The sequence below is a fragment of the Prunus mume genome, linkage group LG2, assembly GCF_029339155.1.
Source record: "Prunus mume cultivar Tortuosa linkage group LG2, ASM2933915v1, whole genome shotgun sequence".
Taxonomy (NCBI): Eukaryota; Viridiplantae; Streptophyta; class Magnoliopsida; order Rosales; family Rosaceae; genus Prunus; species Prunus mume.
The window spans coordinates 15,583,048-15,605,376 of record NC_142699.1 but is presented as its reverse complement, the minus strand read 5'-3'; the positions used below and the strand labels follow the sequence as shown (position 1 = coordinate 15,605,376).

Below are 22,329 nucleotides of genomic sequence, written 5' to 3'. Positions count from 1 at the left end.
CGTCTTTACTCTGCTTATGCGTATTTACACATATTTGGCACTGGCCCGCCGCTGCCTTTGTACTTGAGCAACCAAAAGAAAAAAAGAAAAAAAGAAAAAAAAAAAGAAAGAAAGAGAAATAGAATAGAAATGGACTGAGGAGGAGGAGGCTGGGGAATGACGTGGAGTTGGAAGCAGAGAAATAGAAGACGACGAGGAAATCCATGCCTTTGCCTTTGCCTTTGCCTTTGCTTATAATACTCAGTCTCTGCCTGGCTGCGACAGTAACTTCCTCCTAGTTTAATTATCTTGTAAGAATACTCTATTACGCTACTGTTTCGTCTCTGTGTTGCGTATATTTTCAATTTTGACAAGAAAGAGAAGAGACTAAACCATGTAATGTAGAGTGTCAAGGAACAAGGCAGAGAGTCGAGACGGCCTCAACTTGAGCGGAAAAAAGGAGCCTCCAAGCCAAGGACCAAGCAACCTTGTTCATTTCCTTCCGCAATGTACCTCTGTAAGCTTCAACTGTTCTTTTTGAGCCTATTATTATTATTATTATTATTTTTCTCTCTTCCTACTCTCAAGCCTGAAGATCTAATTTATTATATCCCTAAAGTCTGTGTGTATTAGAATTTTGAAATTTGAAATTTGAAGGTACGGATTGAATTCTTCGAGATCCGGCCTGAACAAGATGAAACGCCCATCAGCATCAGCATCCTCTTAATCAGCGCAAGATTTGATTTTTATTCTCCAAGGGCGCAAGATTTGAGTTGAATGTGTGGAGTGGAGAGTTGGTACTGCTATATTTATTTACAGAAAAGATAAACCTTGAAAGAATTGCTAGGGTTTCTCTTCTTTCTTTGCCCATGACTACTAAACGCGCTTACAAGCTACGTATCCTCCTCTTGATTTAATTATGTTCCTGAAATTACCATACAATCTCCCTCCCTCACCTGCTGATTGCACAATCTATATATATATTTTTTTATCTTTAAACACATGTATGTATGTATGTATGTATGTATTCATAAGTATCAGACTGAGAAGAATATGTATCCGAAAGTTTTAGCCTTAACCTGGGTTGTGGCTCAGAGGAATTCGTAGCACATTCTTCAGCTGTGAATTGCCTTAAGATAGGGAGAAAATCTTCCAGAGTTCTTGTCACTGGCGGAGAAGATCACAAGGTCAATCTCTGGGCCATTGGGAAACCCAATGCCATACTGGTAACCTTCTCTCCCTCTCTCGCTCTCTTAACCACCCTCCTCTTCTCTCTTCTCCTCTTAATTTAAAGGTTTTCAGAGGTTAACTGACACAGATGCAAATTTTCCACTGAAATTGTATAATTATCAACTTAGACCAAATTCTGTTATTTTGTCGATTCTAATCTACTCAATGTGCCTTCGTACCCAGAGTTTGTCTGGACACACCAGTGGAATTGATTCGGTAAGCTTTGATTCTTCAGAGGTCTTAGTAGCTGCAGGAGCTGCAAGTGGCACAATTAAGCTTTGGGATTTAGAAGAGGCAAAGAGTATGCCATTTATTTTTTACTCTGCAATATATTTCTTTAAATCATCAGAACAAGAGACTGCCCCTATCGAAACTGTACTGGCTGTTTTTCTAGATATCTGCTGTATGCTGTCAAATTGTCTTTGATATATCTTTATTGTTTTTGCAATGTGATTTTGTGTGTAGTTGTTCGCACACTTACTGGTCACAGATCCAATTGTATATCTGTGGACTTCCATCCTTTTGGGGAGTTCTTTGCATCTGGCTCGCTGGACACAAATCTCAAAATATGGGATATCAGGAAGAAGGGGTGTATTCACACATACAAAGGCCATACTCGAGGAGTCAACGCTATCAGATTTACACCGGATGGCCGTTGGGTTGTTTCTGGTGGAGAGGACAACACGGTGAAGGTTTGAATTGCTTTCGTCTTGAAAAATATTTGCTTCTATCTTCTTGGGCAATTATAGATGTTGATACATGTAACTTGTAGATAGTAAACCAAAATTTGCCATTTGATTTTGACAAAATATAAACCAATATCTAATATTTTACCAGTTGTGGGATCTGACTGCTGGTAAGCTGCTGCATGATTTCAAGTGTCATGAGGGCCAGATTCAGTGCATAGATTTTCATCCCCACGAGTTTCTGCTAGCTACAGGTTATTGATACTTCTGTTTTTTAATCATCAGTTATGCATTTTGCTTGCGTTATTAGCTGTATGTTAGAATGCATTGTTTCCTGGCAATTGAAAATAGGTGTCGATATCCTTGGTGTGTCACGATAGTCCCTCGAGATATTGGATTTTTCTGTTTTAGTGCCGTTTTGTCCTCCTACTGCTGAACATAGATCATTGCCTCATTGTAAGCCGCTTCTCCCTTGCTATAGATGGTAGTTTAACCCATTATTTTCATTTCTTATGAAAATTCTAGGTTTGTATAGCCATTGGTTCTTAACTGCATCATTTTGATCATTGAATACCCTGGTCTCTGGTGCTTTGTGTTGTTAAGAGTAGGTTTTCTGTACAATGGGCAGGACCAGCTACAAAGAAGGACTCCCTCACTCCCTTGGGTTTAATAATTGCGACTTCTTTCTGTGACATAAGATGGAATATGTAGATACCTCATACATCTAGGTTCTAAATCTTATCTTAGTTTTCAACTAGTTTGCAACTGTTATGGTTAAAAATATGCATGGTTGAGCTTTTATTAATTTGTGAGACATTTCTCCTTTCTGTTAAGGGGTGGAAATACTTTCATCTGTTAGACTCCACATCTGTTCCTTATGTATTATTTCTCATTTCCTTTCAGGTTCAGCTGATAGGACAGTCAAATTTTGGGACCTCGAAACCTTTGAGTTAATTGGCTCATCTGGACCTGAGGTATACCCCATGAATACTGCTAATGGTCCAAATTGCCAAGAAGCTAATGTTTTCAGGATTGTCTTTCTATAAGGAGATTATTTGTCTAATTTCTAGTTTCTAACAGACAACTGGAGTGCGTTCTTTGACTTTTAGTCCTGATGGGAGAGCCCTACTCTGTGGATTGCATGAAAGTTTGAAGGTAAGCTCATGTAATCCTTCATATGAATCAGGGTTGTGAAATTTGCATGCTTAAACTCTTAGTATGTAGGTTTTCTCATGGGAGCCAATAAGATGCCATGATGCCGTGGATGTTGGATGGTCTCGATTGTCAGATCTTAATGTTCATGAGGGAAAGCTTCTTGGATGCTCATACAATCAGAGTTGTGTTGGAGTGTGGGTTGTAGACATCTCGGTATTACTCAGTTTATCTTTGTTCTTACATTGAGATGTTTTCTTGTTTTCTAGTTCTGGTGGTATTATCTATTGATATCAAACTGATCTGTTGCTTGGCACAGCGCATAGAACCGTATGCAATTGGTAATGCTAGCAGATTGAATGGGCACACAGAATCTAAACCGTTGTCTGGCGGGAATCTGTCATTACTCAATGAGAATGCTGCTAAAAGTTTGGGTCGGCTATCTGTTTCCCAATGTTCAGATTCTTTAGTGAAGGAAACAAAATCTCTTGGAAGGTTATCAGTTTCTCAAAATTCAGATCCCACTAAGGAGCCAAAAGTTATTGCATGTAGGCAACTTTTTAACCTTTACTGTTTTTAATTTCTTCATGGAGTATTTTTGTGTGTATCTATTGTTTTTGGGATTCTCAGATTTGTTTTATCATGGATCTTATCTTGGCCTCTTTGCATGTCCTTTTGTTATTACTTCTCTGATGTTTAGACTTTTTATGTCTGGCTATCCATCCTGAATGAAGCCACAGGAAATGTTCCTGGTACTCCTCAAAGGATCACTTTGAACTCCAGTCCAAAAACTATTGCGGCTAGTTCAGCAGCAGTTCCTAGTGCAACAACCCTGAAGAGGAGTTCTACTAAGATCAATTCAACAGCCAATCTTCCAACTTTTAACAAGTCTGATGTCATACCTGTAATTGTACCGAGAACTAGTATAAGATCAGAGTTGCCAGCTGAGTCCAGAAAAGAGGCCGGTGGTTCTGGGAGAACACTGGCATTTTCTTTGCAGTCAAAGGCAACTGATTTCCGGAAGTTGTCCAATAGCAGAGAAGAAGTGGATAAGCCAACTGTCTCTTCAGTGTCTGATTCCGCTGCTTCTAAGGCTACTGAGTTAAGCAGTGCTGCAGATAAGAATGGTTTCTCAACAGTTATAAGTTCAACCCAGGGAATACATACTGCTGAAAGGAACACAAAGGATGACAGATATTTTGGACCTGGGAAGCATGAGACAAGTTCAATGATGGAGGCAACTGCGAGCCACCAGCATGAAAGTTGTATGTATCTGATCTTTAATAGCACTCTTTCCACTCATAGCTTTTCCATCACAGAACATACAATTAAAAAAAGGGGGTGCGGGGGAGTCCACTCTTAATAGTTTTTTCTTTAACTGTAACTTGAACGTAGAAAAAGAAACTTGTACCATACTTAGTGTTATTAAAACAGTTTAAGTTTGTGACTCAGCCTCACACCAGAGGTGTTTTGAGTCTCAATTGAAACATCATTTCTTTTGTTAACTATCTGAGAATGTCACATGGATCAGATGTACATCCACCACGGGCAGGAGGCCTAGACCTACCAAAACAAATATAAATCATTAACCTGAATGATGACAAATCTGGTGGATATGAGAATGTTGTTTATTGTTCTGGTCATTATGAGTAATTAGTGTTAACAGTAATGGTGGTAGAATGGAGTAATGCAGTTCATTTGGTTCCATGTCATGGTTTTCACCAGGGTGTAGGATATTAATGGAAGTTCGGCATATTTAGTATATTTCCAATTTAGTGTAAATATGGATCTGGATTTTGGAGGTGCTTGTCAACTTTGTTATATATCTTATCTCAGTTTTACTTATGGATTTGAAGATGTTCACACATCAATGACATATCTATATATGAGCCATAATATTGCAAGTTTGATGGATTTTCTAGTTTCAGCTGTCCAAGCTTTCAATATGTGAAAATTATATTTATACTTTAAATGATTTATTTCGGGCAGGATGTTGTAAATATTAGATTTCTAATCTCAGCCTCTCAAGCCATTCTGTGTGTTTGTGGTGTGTGAGTGGTGGAGATCTCCCTCCCCTTTGCCTCACCCCCTACTTAAATAATCACTTTTTGGTACCACAATAATGTTATAGGTGTTCTTACACTAGCTTGGGAATCAAACAGTTAATTTTCACACAGTTGCAAAGGTTGTACAAGGCTGGTTGAATTAACCCAGCATTCAGTCGAACCACAAGCCATCTCATTTCATTAAATGATTGGTAATCATTATTCCACATAGGTTTTTATCAAATAGTTACTCGAAGAAAGGGCCTTCTCAGACTAGTGTGAAAGCAAGGCAGATGGGCCTCTGAGCATGAAAACCATAATAACAACTACCCCTTTGATGATGGTATTGCCAGCAAAGGGGATGGGGCCCTTACTCTGAGGATGGATTCTCCATATTTGGATTCACTAATGGCAGTTAAAGGAACATGTGTATGTTTTTCATATTAAATGCTGTCATATCTCATGTGCTTTAGCTTGGTTTCTCTGTTCCGTAATGCTTAATTCTATATTTTGTGTAATGTTCTCTCTAATGATTGATGGCCTTGTACTGTGCATGTGGTTTTGTCTATCTTAGTCATGTACATATGTCCTCTTAAGATGGAGTGTCATACTGCCAATGCTAAAGCTCCAGTATTTTAATCTTTGACCTTTATTTTTATTTCTTATCTAGATGAAACTCGAGGGCACAAGGTGAGCAGAGATGCATACTCTGCTGAAGGTCAAAGAGGAGGTATAGCTTTTTACTTCTGCTTCATTTCTATGACTAGTCTCATGAAGTATGACCGAAGCTTTATATGGTACATCTAGGAAGAATGCGCTCACTTGCTGTTAATTGGGAGAAAAGAGATAGATATTCTAACTACGAGGGACCTACGCCCAATAGTACCCTGGGAACAGCATCTGCGGTGAACATTCCCCCTTTGAATGCGGTATTGCCACATTTTTGTTCTGCCCTTTTGTGACATCTTTCTTTCTTAACATGCATCATAAATTGCATTTAAGAAGATGGCAGACTTTTAGCATTTCAAATTAAAGAATGACATTTAACCATAAGTTAAACTTAATTGCTTATTTATTGCTAATTCTCAAAATATTTTTCTTTCCTCATGATTTCATTTATGAGAACTGCTAGAAACCATGAATTGAATGCCATAGTGGAAACCTTGAACTTGTATAAGATCTATCATTTTCTCATGATAACTTCTGGATGGTTGTTTGAAGTTTAAGCAGCGAGGTTATCCTACATCTGCTGAAAAAGAATTGGTGTCTGCTAGTGATGAGGATGCTATTGCAGATCTCATGGAAAAACATGACCAATTTGTTGGCTCCATGCAATCTCGTTCAACCAAATTACAGGTCATCTTTATTGATTTTGAGACTTTGCTTAAGTGTTTGTGCAGTGCTGTTATCTTCTCTATGTATCTATTATTTCTTTACATGACCTTTGGGTATTTTTGAGTTGATGGTGGGAGCTCAATGCTTGTTGGTTGGGTAGTCAATTATGCTCAGCTCTCTTGACCATTATTTATTGTATCCCATCTTTCTTTCTTTTACATAATTTCTTTTCTTTCTATTTTCTGTCCAAGAAGAGTCCTTTAGGTCCTCCGTTTGAAATTAAATTGCATGCAATACTTCTTTATTTAATTGTAGGTTTTGCTTGTGCCTTTGTTTTTTTGTTGTTGTTATTTTTTTCCTGTTTGCAACATTGTGGCTACGGAGATGAAAGACCTTTTGAATGCTTCGTAGTAGCAGTTATATCAGTGTTTTGTGATACTAGCTTTAGGAATGGGAGAAAAACTAGCGAATAGAAAGGGGGTTAGCGTTTATGATGGATTATAAAAATAATGGTACCACCTAACGGTTGCAAATGGAGTTTAGCAAGCTTTAAGAACAGCTGAGCTGCAATGAGGAATTACCAATTGTTGAAGTGTTGCTTAGTCACAATAATAATAGTGACGATTTGCAGACGGTATATATTTTACTGACGAATCTTGTGGGTAACTGTTTGCAGGTAGTCTATAGATATTGGGAAAGGAATGATGTTAAGGGGGTCATTGGTGCAATGGAGAAGATGGCTGATCATGCTGTAAGAATATTCTGTGGATTGTCTTAATTGTTTTTCTTAGCCCTCAGTTTCTAGATACTACTGAATGTGGAACAAATATCCCTTTCAGTTATTGTGAAAACTTAAATATCTTTTTAATTTTTTGGGCTTTTAATCCAGGTCATTGCGGATGTAGTTAGCATTATGACAGAAAAAATTGACATTGTCACACTGGATATATGCACTTGTCTTCTGCCACTCCTCAATGGCCTTCTAGAAAGTAACATGGATAGGTAAGAATTCTAGCAACCTCTTCCTTTTTTCTTTATTTTTTTATTATTTGGGGTCTTTGTTAGTTAGAGGCCTTCTAGAAACTTAATGACATCAAATTGTTTCATGTGGAGAGATTTGCTACCTTCTAGAAACTTTCTTTTTTTATTTTTTTTTTCTTTGTGAGTTTTAGTTGTAGTCAACTGCACTGCAGTACTACAATCGTCCAAGCCATCTATTAAAAAAGTTTGCTTTGTTGTCTTTTTCCTATTGTTCTATCACACAAGGAGGTTCACTATATTGTAGGTGCCTCTTCCCCCCCCACCAAATGCTTTCCCAACCCCAATGTGTACACATAGAAGTATCATCCACTCATTTGTTGTGGCATGTTCTCGTTAAATATGACTTGCTGTGGCTATTTGAGTTTGCAATTGGAAAAGCTGGTGCAAGCTTTGTCTATGGGAAATCATTCTACTATGTTATTTCTTTGAACTTTATATGCTTTGAGCCTTTGATTATTTTTTATTTATTTATTTATTTATTTTTGTCTCTTCTTTTGGGAGTAATGTTGCCTGCAGAGATTATCGTTTTTTCTTTGCCCTTTTCTTTTGACTTTATTTTTACTCATAATATGGAATGCTATGTGGTTTTCTGGTGTACTGCGGAGGTTGAATGAAACTCGTGACATGCCATGTGAGCAATCATGTTACTAGGTAGATGTTTTGTAAGAAGTAGAAGCAGTGCTGTATTGTTGCATGTAATTTTACCTAATGGGAACAATTGTTTAAAGAAGTTTGGAATCAAGAAAGAAAAAGGCGGGAGGGTGGGTTGTTGGTGGCGGTGGAAGAGGGGACTCTAATCACAATTCTCTCCAGGGATGGATGTACCTGGGTGATGTATTTTGTGATCCTGGAATCTTTCATCTGCAAATTTTCTAAATTTGACAGGCAATTATAACATTCCTAAGGCTAATTGTGAAACAAAATCTCAACCAGTACTTATTTGATTTTGTGCTTGGAATCTTTCATCTGCAAATTTGCTGCTCATTATTTGATGGCCTGACCGTATTCAGGCATTTAGGCATTTCTTTGGAAATGCTGCTCAAGCTGGTTAGAGTATTTGGTTCTGTGATCTATTCAACATTGTCCGCATCATCATCTGTTGGTGTTGATATTGAAGCCGAGCAAAGGTATGCTTTGTTTGTTGTGATATACATTTTTCTTTACCTTATATACAGATTTTAAGCATTGATCGCATTTGAGATGGCTTTCTATTTTGAATTGCTTATCATAGGCTGGAGCGTTGCAACAACTGTTTTATGGAGCTTGAAAAAGTCAAAACCTGTTTGTCTGCTCTTACCAGGTGCCTGTTTTCAAAAAATTTAGATTTTTAAAGTTGGCTTGACCAACACTTTGTTTTGCATTTTAACTCATTATGCCAGAGGTGCCAATATCCTTTTGTTCACTCTTTTGCCCATAGAAGAGGAGGATCAATTGCGAAGTCTGCACAAGAGTTGAATCTAGCACTTCAGGAAGTTTCATGACTGAAAGTGAAAGTGCAGTCTGGAGGGAGTTTGTGCATTTTGGAGTTATGGACCCCTCTTCTTGCAACACCTGATGGCTGGCTATCGACGCAACGCTCTGTGTCTTGTGTGGCCTGGCTCGTGCATCCCCTGGTTGTACATTAATGCTAAGTGGAGTTATTAACTACAAGCTTATTCTAAACTATTCAGTAAAACAAGAGGCTAGTTGACATGTCGGTATACATCCTGTCTGCACGGTTTTGGGAACTATCAATCCATTTCTGCTCAGCGGAGAAGAGATACCACTCCGTTTCACACTTAACCGAATATGTAGCATCAAATTGTATCCTTTGGTTGCATCAGTGATGATTTAATTATTATTTTTTTAAATAGATACGTTCCTAATGTAAAAGATTGGTGCTACTGTAACAGGTATCCTGAAAAAAACTGCAAATGTGAGTAACGGCTTTAATGTTAGATTCTTTCAAGTCCTCTTTCACCTCATTGTCAATGGTGAATTACATCCTTTTCGTTTTGTTATAGTTACTTTTTCTTCCCTTGTTTGGATTCATAAAATAAGAACAAAACAAAAATTAGAAATTTCATGTGGGAAAAAAAAAACTTGGAATTTTTAGCCACAAACAACCCACCACCTTCATTGCCGTCACCACCTCCCTCACCATCACCTCCCTGCAACCACCACGACATTTAAATCTACAAAGCACCACCTCATTTATGGATTGATGCCCTCTTAAAAGAATTCCGTGTTTAAATCTCATTATATTTTGAGTGCTGCTAAACGAATCTTAAAATTAATTGAGTACACCCTATGATCTAAGTACACCATAATATTTTAATTAAAATGTAAAATTAACTAAGTACACCCTATTGAACTACCAAAAATACCTATGGTACACCCTAATACTTGTAGCATTATTTTATAGTTGATTTTCAACTTGATTTTTTTAATAGTGTGTATAAATCTTTGACTTTTAATATGGATTTATGCTTCTACTAAAATTGTTAACACTTTTTTTGCAATTCCAAGTTCTTGCAATCACCACCACTTTCGTTAATAGTGATTTTTTATGCATGTTTCAATTATATACTACTATGCTACTGTGAAATTTATTTGTTCTCAACTTTCCCAACCTCTCTAGATGGACTATTCGTAGTTATTATCTTTGTTGATGATCCTTTAATGTTGCTTTTATATTGATATATGCTACATAAAACTGGAATAATATCTCTGCAATATACTAATAAGAGGTCAATTCATTTGTGTCCTTCCAAAACTGTTTTGGCTTGTTCTAAGCCCCACATTAAGGTGGACGTGCACGAATAACAAGACTTTTTCCCCCAAAGCAAGTGCTCTAAGGTGTACTTTTGGTATCCACTATGAACATAGAAAGAGGGAGACGAAAGGATCGATTTTGAGAAATATTAATCTTTTTATTGTTTGCTAGTAATGAGTTAAGATTCTCCTACCTCGAAGCGGTGGCTTTGTTTTGCTGGCCAAAGTCTATGGCCAGAAATCAACTTCAGCCTCTTTCTTTCGTTGTCCCTAGTTGTACTCATGGATCACAAAGATGGGAACCAAGTAATCTCTTGATTAGGGTTGAATATGGTTAGTAGGATGTACTTATTAAAATTTATATTTGTTTCACAATTCCATATATCATTTTTGGTCATTTAATATTAGGGTAAATCGTAATTCAATATATACTTTTGTAGTATGGTATACTCAGTTAATTTTAGGGTTCATTTAGCAGCACTTAACCGAACAGGAAAATTAAACAATTCCCAAAACACATTTATCCACCATTTTTTAATTATTTTGTACTTGAATGATAAGAGAAACTGTGTTTAAATTATAAATACAAATTATGTAATGAGTGGTGCTATTGTCACCCAGTTTCTATCTTCTCCTGTCATTACATCACCGCCAACAAATTCTACTAATCTCCCCCCTCCCCCCCCAATGTTTCTAATGAATTGCCCATACTCATTCCTTCTATTTTCTGGGCAGTCAAACTTTATGCGCAGAGAGAGAGAGAGAGAGAGAGAGAGAGAGAAGGTGGGGAGATGGGTAGTTGCGTGCTGCGTCTTTCTTTTTTCAGATTTCTCTTTCATTTTCTAATTGGTTTTAAAGGGTTCTAATTGGAATTCACATGCCAAAATATAGTTGTTGGGTTACTATGTGTGAATAGAATATCTATATAAAGTAAAATATTCTTATAGTAAGAATTTTGAGTATAAATCGATTGGGAGAGGGAGATTTACCCAAATTCATTAGGTACCTCGGAGTTTCGAGCATTTGCTCACATAAGCGGAGGTGGAATAGCTTAATAAACTGAGCTATAGGGTTTAGGATACTAAAAAGCTATACCCATTGGCCTTATTTAAATAACACAAAATTACCATTATTTAATAAATAATTTGAAAACACAACTGCTTTATTTTAAAAGAACAAATACGTAAAAAATGAAGATCTGTTACAAAACAAGTAATTACTAAAAAGGCAAATAAAAGTTCAGATCCAACAAAAATTATCCATATATAAAGATACAATAAAAGAAATTAAAAATTGGTCGAGAAACTATAATACTCAGGAGATGAGATTTTTCCAATATCTCTTGTTTCAAAAAAGGGGGTTTATTGGGCACTTCAAAATACTTCCTCCAAACACAAATATTGGTCACCAATAAGGTTTTAATTGGATTGGCTCTTAAGCCGTTGGTGTGCTATTAAGTGATATGAATTCAAGCTTCTATAGTAGTCGCGTGTGTGAGTACTTTCCGACTCCCCTTTTCTAACTTTGGCATAAAAACCTTACGAAATTTTTCATAGGAGCAAAATTTTAAAGTGCAAATTTCCCTAACTTTTTCGTTGGAGGACGAATCTGACCTCGTCTCCAAAATTCCAAATGAGAAATCAGGTTGCTGTCATTGTTTCTATTCTACTTATAAAGCTGCCATTTTCATTCTGCCATCTTCGTTTGGTTGTAGGTTTTTTTTTTTCCACTGCTTGAAAGTGACTTAAACGTGTGTGCAATCCGTTTGTTGCCGCGGTCAGTGGTCACTTCCTCGCTCAGTACTTTGAAATTCATCACCATTTAATTTCGAGTCTCCTCATATTAAATCTTGTTTCTTTCTTCCTTCCATAAATTAATTTTGGATTATCACACATATACTTTCCATATATTTTGATTGAAAATTGAATAAAAAGGAAAAAGAAAGATGTTTTAATATCTGGCTTTGTGCATAAAAGTAAAACAAGAGATTGAGATTAAATTACTGGGCTAAGGTAATTGTGACTCTGAGCAAGACGACAGGCATTACAGGGAGGAGAGAGAGAGAGGGTAGGAAAGAGTGGGAAGGGTTGCCAATGCTGCATATGAATGCAAAATACACTGCAATTAATTACCAGGGGAGGGGATTGTCTAAGCCCCTTTTTTTTTATTTTAATGCAAATGAATTATTATGCTTGTTTTTATATGATTTGTTTTTTCCTTTCTTAGTCTGACAATGTGTATATATGCTGCTTTTCCTTTCCTTGCTTTTATACCTGCTGAGCAAGCTGAGCAGCTGAGCACTTCGAAGTGCAGATAGAAGAATCTTGCCAACTTAATTTCAATCAATCATCTCTTGAGAGAGAGAGAGAGAGAGAGCAGCAGCAGCAGCAGCACCGGACCGGAGCACATCAGATCAAAATCATGCCCTACTCTCCCTGGGACATACCTATTCTCTCTAATCCCAGTGAGTATTCCAACTTCCAATGTTTTCTTCAATCTATAACGCCCTCAGTCCCTACTCAACAACAGCCTCCCAAGGTAACCATTCTCTTGTTTTCAATTTTGTTTTTACATTTTCTTTCTTGTTTTACGTCTTGGTTCTATTTCAAATGAAGTTTTTGTATTCTAAATTTAAAATCAAGTACTTCTGCTTTAATCTTTTTTTTTTCCTTAAATTAGAATAATTTTGGATTATTTAAAATTTTAACTATAAAAAACCTTTTTCATAGATAGACTGTGTTATCAAAAAATTAATTATTCATTAAAATGAATTCATCTTTTGATTCATTATTTCTCATTTCTATCTCAGTTGTCTTTAAATATGATAAGATGTCGTCTGAAAAAGCATACCCAAACGGACCCTAAATTTTACAAGTAGCTAGGAGTCACTTTCCCAAATCTCCACTTGTATAAAAAGGAAAAAGGAAAAGAAAAAAAAAACTCAACTTTTCATATAATATTTTTTGTTGTTGGTTATTTTAATAAACTTTTTTTTTTCTTCTTGTTGTGAATATTTATAAATATATTATAACATACAGGTTCCTGTGCAAATGCTAAATGGGTGTCTTTCGCAATCCCTTGGCAATAACAGTACCGGGTGTTTCTCTTTGAGTGACCTTTGGAAGTTTTACAAGGATTGGAGTTGCTTTGGTGCCGGTGTCCCGATTCTCCTCAACAGCGGCGATGGCGTCTTACAATACTATTCTCCATCCTTATCTGCTCTCCAAATATATACTCGGAAACCCGTTGATTATTATTCCAGGTATTTGAAAAGTATTATTTTCCTTTGTTTCTCGAGCTCAAAAATCTCCGATTCATCTCTGATTCGTTGCTATTCTTCTGGTAACAAGGTTAGGGATAAGCTGCACACCGAAACTCGAGAGTGACTCTTCAGATGATTCTACCGGTGACCATGAGGTCTCTTGCCAAACAACTGAGCGCTTTGGCCACCTGTATTGCCAGTACAATGAAACAGCCAGTCCTTATGATAGAGTTCCGCTCACCGACAAGGCAAATATCCCAATAACCTCCATTTCTTCAATACAAGTTTTGGAATTCTATCATCTTTTTATTTTTATTTTTTCCCTTGAGAAAAAGTCAACTTTGATAACTCTTATTCATCATATATGCAATGGGATGTTTGATCAGATCAATGAGCTAGCTCAGAATTATCCTGCTCTGCTGAAGTTTCAGAGCGTGCAGCTTTCTCCCTATAGCTGGATGGCTGTTGCTTGGTACGCACGATTTTTGCTCTTGTTGCTAGTAATTTTCAATTGAAGATTGCGATACTAATCTTTCTACTTATCAGTATAGAGTATATTGTGTTTCCATTTGCGGATCCCTTCAATGTTTTTTAGTATCTTGTTTTTCCACTTTGGCCTTTTACTAGTATCTTTGTCTTCTTGTGTTTCCTTGATCAATAAAAAGAAAACCCCAGGAAGCTGTTTCATAAACTATAGTCCATGTTAAGATGAATGCAGTTGCCTCTGCAAGAAAAACTACAAACAACTGGAGTTAACTCTAGTTATTATTTGTCAACAGTGCAGTCGTTACAAAAAAAGTAATTCATTTTTAGTGGCACTAGGTAGGACATTGCAACTTCAACTCTCATAGCAAACATCTTTCGTGTGCAATGAGAAAAATATTAGAACAATGTCTTACTCTGAACCCGACGTACTTTTCACCATTGTTTACTTTCGTTTCATATCTTGTCTTAAGAGATACAAATATAAGAATTTTACAAATGATTCTTCATTGTTTATTAGGTATCCTATCTACCAAATTCCATTCACAAGGAATGCGAAGGATTTGTCTGCATGTTTCATCACTTATAACACATTATCATCTTTTCAAGGTAAAAACGTATTCCTCTCTCTCTCCATTGTTGGGTGAGAATTTAATCTCTGTTGTTTATTTCCATGCATTTTTTTTTAGTTTTCTAAGTATAACTACATTTATATTATACCTTTTGTTGTTTTATACATTTAATTGATCTGGTAGCTTGTCTCACAATCTTCAAAATCTATTATGTTTGATTCCTGTAAGTATATGAGACAGAATGGTTTTCCTATGATTTTAATCAATTATGAATAATCAATTATGGTTTTATGAATATGCAATTAAGAACTGATCAAAGGTGGTAGTTAAAATGAAATATCCCCGTAAAGTGATTCTTACGTAATGTAACCAGCGTTTAGTCCTAGGAATCAAGTTCTTCAATCAAACACTCATATGTATTAGCAATCCAATCAGTGCCTTTTCCTTTGGTACATTTCTTAATCCTTTGGTATATATGTATGCTTATAACAGAACCTATCTTTAATGTGTTTGTACTGGGAGAACTTTCCGTAATGAATGTGTATATATATATATATATATATATATAGGGAATTCATCTCTTGCTAGATACTTATGTTGTCTGAACCCACACAACATAAGAATTCACATGATAAATAGTTCTGAATTCAGACCTGGTAACATAATATGCTCAGACTTTCTTGGAAGAGAACGTTTTCCTTATAAATGTACATGTATATGCGTATATAGATCCCCATGATGATTATCCACACAAGAGAATACAAATTTAAAATGGATTAATAGAAACACGCCCCTCTCTTTTTGGTGTTGTCTCCTTTCTTACATATCTACCAAAGTGTCTGAAATCCCTACAACCTCATGTCATATAACAGTAAATGTAGACTAAAATTTACATAACTTTTAGAGGTCCAAAGAAAAGATTCTTAGTGTGAAAACCTTCCCAGACCATGTACTAAGCAAGATGTCAAACGGAAGTTACATCAAAAGAAAACTTTATTTATTACAAATATTGACCAACAACAATTTGTACTATAATAGAACAAATTGAAATGGTTTTTTTTATTTATGGAAACTTAAGATGGTTTTTAAACTATCAATACACATATCATGTAGAAAGATAAATGTGCTAGGCTACCAAATTTGTACGTTGGTGATGAATAGCTTGATTTTGAGTGAACCTATTTAGGGGCGCATATAGAAGAATTGATGTGCATTTATTGAAACAAATGCACTATCTTTCCCAAAGTGTTGGGTGGAAATGTCATTTAATTAACAAGAGAATACTAGGAGCTCTCTCTCTCTCTCTCTCTCTCTCTCTCTCTCTCTCTCTCCCGCTCCCATAGAAAAATAACAAGAACTAAGGAAGAAGTAGAAGAATGCTGTTCTAGAAAAGTGGCAATGTTAGCCCATCAACGAAGAAGCAAGCATGTAAACATCATGAAAAGTTGGTCTAACTGAGTTGTTTCCATGGTTTTTCTGTCATGTGCTTTCGTTCACCCCCCTTCTCCCGGTGAACTGCGAACTGGTTCAATCGTCCCAATCGCAACCCGAATCGTAGAAACTAACATCCTAGATGATTGTAAGGTTTAATAGATTTGCAAACTCAAATCGTGAAAATAAATAAATAAATAAATAATGGCGTTGGGTGACTTAGGGCAATCACTGTTCCATCTTCATCCAAAGTTCCAAAATTCAATGTCTGGTAATTCTTCAGAAAGCGGGAAGAAGATGAGCTTTTAGAGACTCTTGACGGTTGAGGAATAGGACGAAGATGAAGATGGGTAAGTCTGAGTTAAACTATCTGACTTGAGAGACAAGAAGAATACGAGTCTGCGACAATAGAGAATGTGAAAGAGGGAGGTGCTGGAGGAGATGTTTCGGCTTCCAGTTCCAAGGGGAAGGTGCATGTATGGAGAAGTCTCCATTATGCAGTAATGGGGTCTCGAAAAAATTGCGACCCAAAATTCCCGACTGACTATGCACCCAACGAATCCGTACAATAGAAATTACCGAACCTGTACCTGTTCCACGTACTGTATCGTTCCCCGTACGAGGTAACATTAATTACACACAACTCTTGGTGCATTTACACTTGGTATTATTGAATGCTCAGAATATTACTAATGGCAGTAGGTTTTCTATAACTGACAGAAGTCGTTGAAGCTTTTGAAAATCAATGTTACCAGATATACACCACAAGATGTGTAAGTATCATTTTCATATTTATTTTAATGAAGAGTATGCAGTTGGTAGAGGAAATGGGTCCATAGAAATGCTAACAGTATGATAGTATGGCCTGTAGAGCGTGATTTGACTGATATGATTGCAAAATTAGATGCAGCAGTGGTTTTTGTAAACTTAGGGTTGCAAATAAAATTTATTTGCTGGTGCTCTTTTGTTCTTCTTATTTTCCTATTTGTTATCTTCAACTGTTGCTAGAATGAAGATGTTTTGGTTTTGTTTGACAGTTTGTTTAGAATTTTTCTACATGTTGAATATATCAGAATTGTTGGTTGCCTTTTTCTTTGATGGAACAGTTGTACAGAATTTTTAATAGACTCTTCGGACGTGAATTCCTTAATGTATGTATGTATGAATTATAATCATTAAATTCCCGATTCCTTCTACGATCATTTTGTGTATATATAGATGGATAAGAAATAGATTTAAGAATTTCACAAGATAATAGTAAGTGAATATAGGAATAGGTGGTTTGGTCTAAAGTTAGACAGCTCCAAACTGCTCCTGAAATCTGTTGATGATATTGAAGAATAAAATAAAGCTTGAAAACCAATAAAGTCATTGCAAATTTTGAGAAGTATTCCAAGGAGCTAGGTGGAGTAGGGTCACAGAATAATGACTCATATAAGCTTCAGAAGAATCGGAACACAGTATCAGAAAGAGGAATTAATTGGAGTGCATCAGAGTGTTTAAAAGAATTTATTACTCACCCACTATTGAGGTTTAAGAATTACATCGAAAAGAAAATCGAACTGAAATAATTTCACTACTAATGCAGTTACTACAAAGAAGTTTATGTAGGTAATTATGGTTAGGTGAGACTATGGTTTATGTGCTTTGATAAAATGATTGTTGAGCATACTAGGAGGATTATATCACACACTCCAATTACCATTGTGGGGTTAGTTGGATGGTCAGGTCCATGGTTTGCTCCCATGTGGTCTGTGTAGTGTTTCTGGCCTCCCAAAGATAGTAGGGTTCAACTGGGGCCACAGTTTCAAAGCTGTGTCCGCAAAGCGGGTTGGTGGATTTCTGGGTACCAAAGAAAGAAAAAAAAAATATTTAAAAAAAATGGCAACTGAATGAATATGAAGGATATATTCCAATTTTGTTCATGACAATTATGACTACTCTAGCATTATCCAATTGTATAAGAACACAATCAAATAAAGATATTGTCATGATCCCACATAATTCAAAGCATTGAATTAATTTTGTTGGTCAATCTTTTGCTACATTTGGTATCAAATCAGCTTGCATGGCGAAACTGACGCCAAGACAGGGCCCCTAAACTTATTAACTAGAACTGATGCAGTGTAGCCGTCACAAATATTGGAAAGGGCTACCTACTGTCAGAGTACATGGTTTAAATGATGAAAAGGTCTATCTTGAAGAAGGCTAACTGGAGAGGACTGTAGAGAGTACTCCGTTAAGTAAAGTTGTCTTGATGCAGCAGGAGGACTACCTGCCACCAAAGTGAAAGCCATCTAGACTGAAACTGTTCCTGGAGTAGAGCGAGAGTTTGGCGTGATGAAAAGGCTACTTTTCGCCAGAGAAGCTACATAGATTGGAGCTACCTAGGATGTTGTTTGCAGTCTTGCAGAAGACTGATCATGAGTACTTAGTTGATCTAAAATAGTGAATATAGAGAATAGAAGGATAAAGCTATAGAATAGAAGTTGGAACGAAGATAATTAAGTTTAGGGCAAAAATCCCAAAAGAAACTATATAGACTAAAAGTCTGGAATTATATTCATAAAAAAACTCCATCCAAGAGTCTCTTAATAGCCTATTTATACTAGAATACCAAAAACCTAATTGACAAAAGATATTAAAAACCAAAACAGGAAATTAAATCAAATCCTAGTAAGAATGGGAAAACAAAAAAGTAACTAATAATTTAAAGTAAAGAGAACCCTAGCCCAAGTGCTCTTGGAAAAGACTCGTCCTCGAGTCTAAATCGTTATCGTCAAAGACACCCTGAGAAGTTTGAAACTGAATTCTTCCTTTCAAAACAAAGAGGTATAGACGAATTCCAATGTTTTGATGAAAACTATCTAAACAGAACCTCTGCTTACATAAACTGTCCATAGAACTTTGACCTTGAAATTGAACCTTCCCACTCCAAAGAAATAGATATTTAGAATATTTGATCCTTTTGGAACAGTTCCAATTATCTTATGCAACCAATCTCTCAGCCCAAAAATTCTGCAATCCAAAAACCATTAATTGACACAATCAACAAGGGTCTTGGCAATGTTCAAACTGAAAGCATCAACACCAAGAAATCAACGTACTTAGAATTAGTAGTTTCTAAAGCATGCACATGGTCTCGAAAATTTTGGGTTATTTGCTCATCTTCAAAAATTCCTTCTGTACTTTGTTGTATCACCTTTCCTTCGAACTTGTATGGATTGTGTTCCTCCAAACGTTTAGACCCAACCTTCTCTTGATCCATTGCCTTCAAGATTACATTAGATTCAACTTTTTTACCCTCACCAAATACCTTGTCAAAAATTTCTCAACCCCAAAACGAACTTCACAATCGTCTTCAAAACAATGATCAAATATGGGAGGGATATCCAAATTTAGGAAACTAACTGAAGAATTAGAGTGAACCACTCCTTCCAATCCACCTCGATTACCATCACCATAGTTTTCAGCTTCATGAAGGGGGTTTACATCTTCTTAAAGGTCATCCTTAGGACCACCTTCCAGTATGTCTAAGGGTTTGCGGTTGCGTGTCAGAATCTCCATATAGGCATCCGTGCGTTCCTGTCGTTGGAGGGCTTGCACTACTCTCGACAAATCTTCGATCATACACCACATCTCAACCATCTCTGTTTGTTGGGCTTGGTTCCTTCGTCCACAATCTCTAGCACGTCTAACCATGGTGTGGAGCAAAGATTTAACCTGGCTTTGATACCAATTTGATGCAGGGCAGCTGCTATAAGCTGTTGTCCAGTTATCCAAACATACAATAGAAGGATAAAGCTATAGAATAGAATTTGGAACAAAGATAATTGAGTTCTAGGGCAAAAATCCCAAAAGAAACTCTATAGACTAGAAGTCTGGAATTATATTCATTAAAAAACTCCATACAAGAGTCTCTTAATAGCCTATTTATACTAGAATACCGAAAACCTAATTGACAAAGGAAATTGAAGACCAAAACAGGAAATCAAATCAAATCCTAATAAGAATAGGAAAACAAAAGGCGTAAGTTGTAACTAATGATAGAGTTTGAGCTCTTTTGGCTTACTTTTAGCCACGCGTGGCGGCTATCCATGTGTCCCAAGGTGACGTCCATTTTAACCAAGGCCCCGCTCCCTATCTGTATCAACCAGATCAGGTGATAGGGGGCGATAGTGTGGAGACCATAAAGAGGCGACTTAAAGTAAATAGAACCCTAGCCCAATTGACTAACTGCCCAAGTACTCTTGTAGAGCCCAATAGATGCTCCTGCATCAAATAATCTAGTAATAAATACAATTGATACAACAATAGGCAATTTCTTTTGTAGTTTAATTTTTTTCTTTTGTGTGGCAAAAAGGCTACCTGCTGCCACGGAGTAAAAGCTGCCAACATTTGAGCTGCCGAAAAATGTTGCCTGCAGACGTCATGATCGAATGCTTACTCGATCTAGCAGTCCATTGGATAAATGTTAATGTTAATTTGTTTTGTAGTTGATTTCGACTACATTTCCATAGGGAGTGCTTGGAGTTTTTCTTTTCTTTTGGCATTTGAGAAAACTGTTATCACATCATGTGTAGCTTTTAAATGTTTAGGACCACAACACTTATCCTTTAATGTATTCTATCAGAAGGGAATTGTTTTTCTAATTTTAAGGGCATATGGGGAATTTTACTCAGTTAATAGTACAGGTTTTTATTTTATTTTTGTGGTTATTTGATTGTGGTATATGTTGCTACGTGTTTGCTTATCTTGGTAATAAATCAACCTGTGATTCATCAGTGATTGGATGTATGTAATTTTTTAATAGTATAAGATGAAAATTTACTGGGAGCTAGCTTGCAGATTCTCATAACATGGGAGCCTTAACGAAGTTAATGTGTTCTTGTCGGAAGCAAGTTGGGTGCTCCAAAATCTTTTTACATTTTACCAGCATAAGAGAGAGTGTTGGAGTATAAAGTGATTGAAATGAGATGATGAAAGCATTGATTAAATGATTATCAGGATTTAGTGAAAATTTGTTGTAGGAATGTAATATACGTGAAACCTCTTTCTGCATGCCAATTCCATGCTTGATTAACTAAAAGGCCCTCCCTCCTTTAACAATTGTGAAATCTGTCATTATTTCTGCATTCTTTCCATGGTCGTGTAAGTCCTAACCAATTAGATCTAAGTTTGCATTTGTTTGTGTGATATCTCTGTGTGTAAAAAGGGCATTCCTTGTTTATTTGAAGTAATGTGCATGTACTTTATTTCTTTTACCATGCCCCAATTAATCTAGTTTTACATATTAAGCATATTTAACCGCTTTTAACAAAGCATGGTCCTTATTTATATAAGTCCACAGTGGCAATAGGTTGGAGCAGTTTTCTTGAAAATTTTAAAAAATACCATGCCTCTTATGCAAAGTATACAAAGGTCTAGTGGCTTACTACTCTGTCTATTCTGTTAATGGTAGTTGCCCTGTTACTCTTACTTTGGGAGAAAGTTTGATCTTACATGTTATATGCTATCATAGGTAGAAGCTGATAAACCATATACTTGAATGATCCATTATCGGTGAGTTTTCTGATAAGATCAAACTGTCAGAAGTTTTGTAACTGTTGTAACTGAACTTTCCTTTTTTCTGTTGTTGGTTCTTAGGACTCCCGTGTACCATATTGGAGGAAGATGAGAAGTTTCAAAGCATTAATACTCTAGGAAAGGAATGGGGTGGCAGGATGCTAGAAAGAGATAGCAGAAGAGGTGAAATTGCTCTTCCTCCTTTTGCAGTGGCTACTTATAAGATGTATGGGGAACTCTGGACAAATCCTGAGACTTCAGACAAGGAAAATATTGCTTCTTATCTGAATGCTGCAAATTCCTGGCTGAAACATTGTAAATTCCAGCATCATGACTTCAATTTCTTCATGTCTCGTAGGTAGTGATGCGTCCATCGTCATCTAGCCTTTTTTTTTCCTTCCTTGTTTTCTTAATAGAGTCCTAACAATCTAACTTGAAACTTGGAGCTAGTTCAGGAAAATGGGTAACCACAGAAAGTGCAACTGATTCTGTGGTTACCCATTGATAATATTGAAAACTCATGTTGAGGGTACAGTTGATCACAAATAATCAGTTTGAAGGGAGAGAAAAAACGAATTTCATATCTGTTGTGTTCAGAGGGGCCTGGTGGCGTTCTGTTTGTGGGTGCTGCATTTAATTGCTGTAAATGGGAAATGTTCTCTTATTTCCAGAACTCAAGTGACTAGTAGATACGAGCTTGTCAGTTAGGAACAAGGGGCTTGTAGCTCAAGTAGTTAAGCATATTTATCCCTGCATCTAAGGTCTTAGGTTCAATTCCCTCTCCCTCATTTTCG

General features: G+C 36.5%; 2 protein-coding genes across 3 annotated transcripts; both read left to right on the top strand.

Moving 5' to 3' along the window:
- Window positions 1–9,427, top strand: LOC103321127 (katanin p80 WD40 repeat-containing subunit B1 homolog KTN80.4-like). 2 transcript variants are annotated; one of them, XM_008222893.2, is made up of 20 exons: window positions 1–290; window positions 385–496; window positions 637–876; window positions 1,075–1,205; window positions 1,393–1,510; window positions 1,675–1,901; window positions 2,047–2,149; window positions 2,799–2,869; window positions 2,976–3,050; window positions 3,120–3,263; window positions 3,367–3,595; window positions 3,782–4,312; window positions 5,763–5,822; window positions 5,900–6,021; window positions 6,314–6,448; window positions 7,104–7,178; window positions 7,317–7,429; window positions 8,479–8,595; window positions 8,700–8,768; window positions 8,889–9,427. In XM_008222893.2, the coding sequence occupies exons 3-20, from the start codon at window positions 849–851 to the stop codon at window positions 8,947–8,949; spliced, it is 2,409 nt and encodes an 802-aa protein (XP_008221115.2). In that variant the 5' UTR covers window positions 1–290; window positions 385–496; window positions 637–848; the 3' UTR covers window positions 8,950–9,427. The 2 variants fall into 2 exon arrangements, with proteins under 2 accessions (XP_008221115.2, XP_008221114.2); XM_008222892.2 differs by having other exon boundaries at window positions 8,886–9,427.
- A 2,225-nt stretch (window positions 9,428–11,652) lies between these two features.
- Window positions 11,653–22,208, top strand: LOC103321128 (uncharacterized). Its single transcript, XM_008222894.3, has 6 exons — window positions 11,653–12,760; window positions 13,261–13,484; window positions 13,573–13,732; window positions 13,871–13,956; window positions 14,488–14,576; window positions 21,617–22,208. Exons 1-6 carry the CDS (start codon window positions 12,644–12,646, stop codon window positions 21,895–21,897), a joined length of 957 nt encoding a protein of 318 aa, XP_008221116.2. The 5' UTR covers window positions 11,653–12,643; the 3' UTR covers window positions 21,898–22,208.
- The last annotated feature ends 121 nt before the right edge of the window (window positions 22,209–22,329 follow it).

Bases quoted from the DNA above. Each gene is read 5' to 3' on its own strand.
- LOC103321127 (XM_008222892.2), top strand. From the start codon at position 849: ATGACTACTAAACGCGCTTACAAGCTAC. The intron at 877-1,074 runs GTATCCTCCTCT...GTTGTGGCTCAG, and splicing joins TAAACGCGCTTACAAGCTAC to AGGAATTCGTAGCACATTCT. The intron at 2,870-2,975 runs GTATACCCCATG...AGTTTCTAACAG, and splicing joins TTGGCTCATCTGGACCTGAG to ACAACTGGAGTGCGTTCTTT.
- LOC103321128 (XM_008222894.3), top strand. From the start codon at position 12,644: ATGCCCTACTCTCCCTGGGACATACCTATTCTCTCTAATCCCAGTGAG. The intron at 13,733-13,870 runs GCAAATATCCCA...ATGTTTGATCAG, and splicing joins GAGTTCCGCTCACCGACAAG to ATCAATGAGCTAGCTCAGAA. The intron at 14,577-21,616 runs GTAAAAACGTAT...GTTGGTTCTTAG, and splicing joins CACATTATCATCTTTTCAAG to GACTCCCGTGTACCATATTG.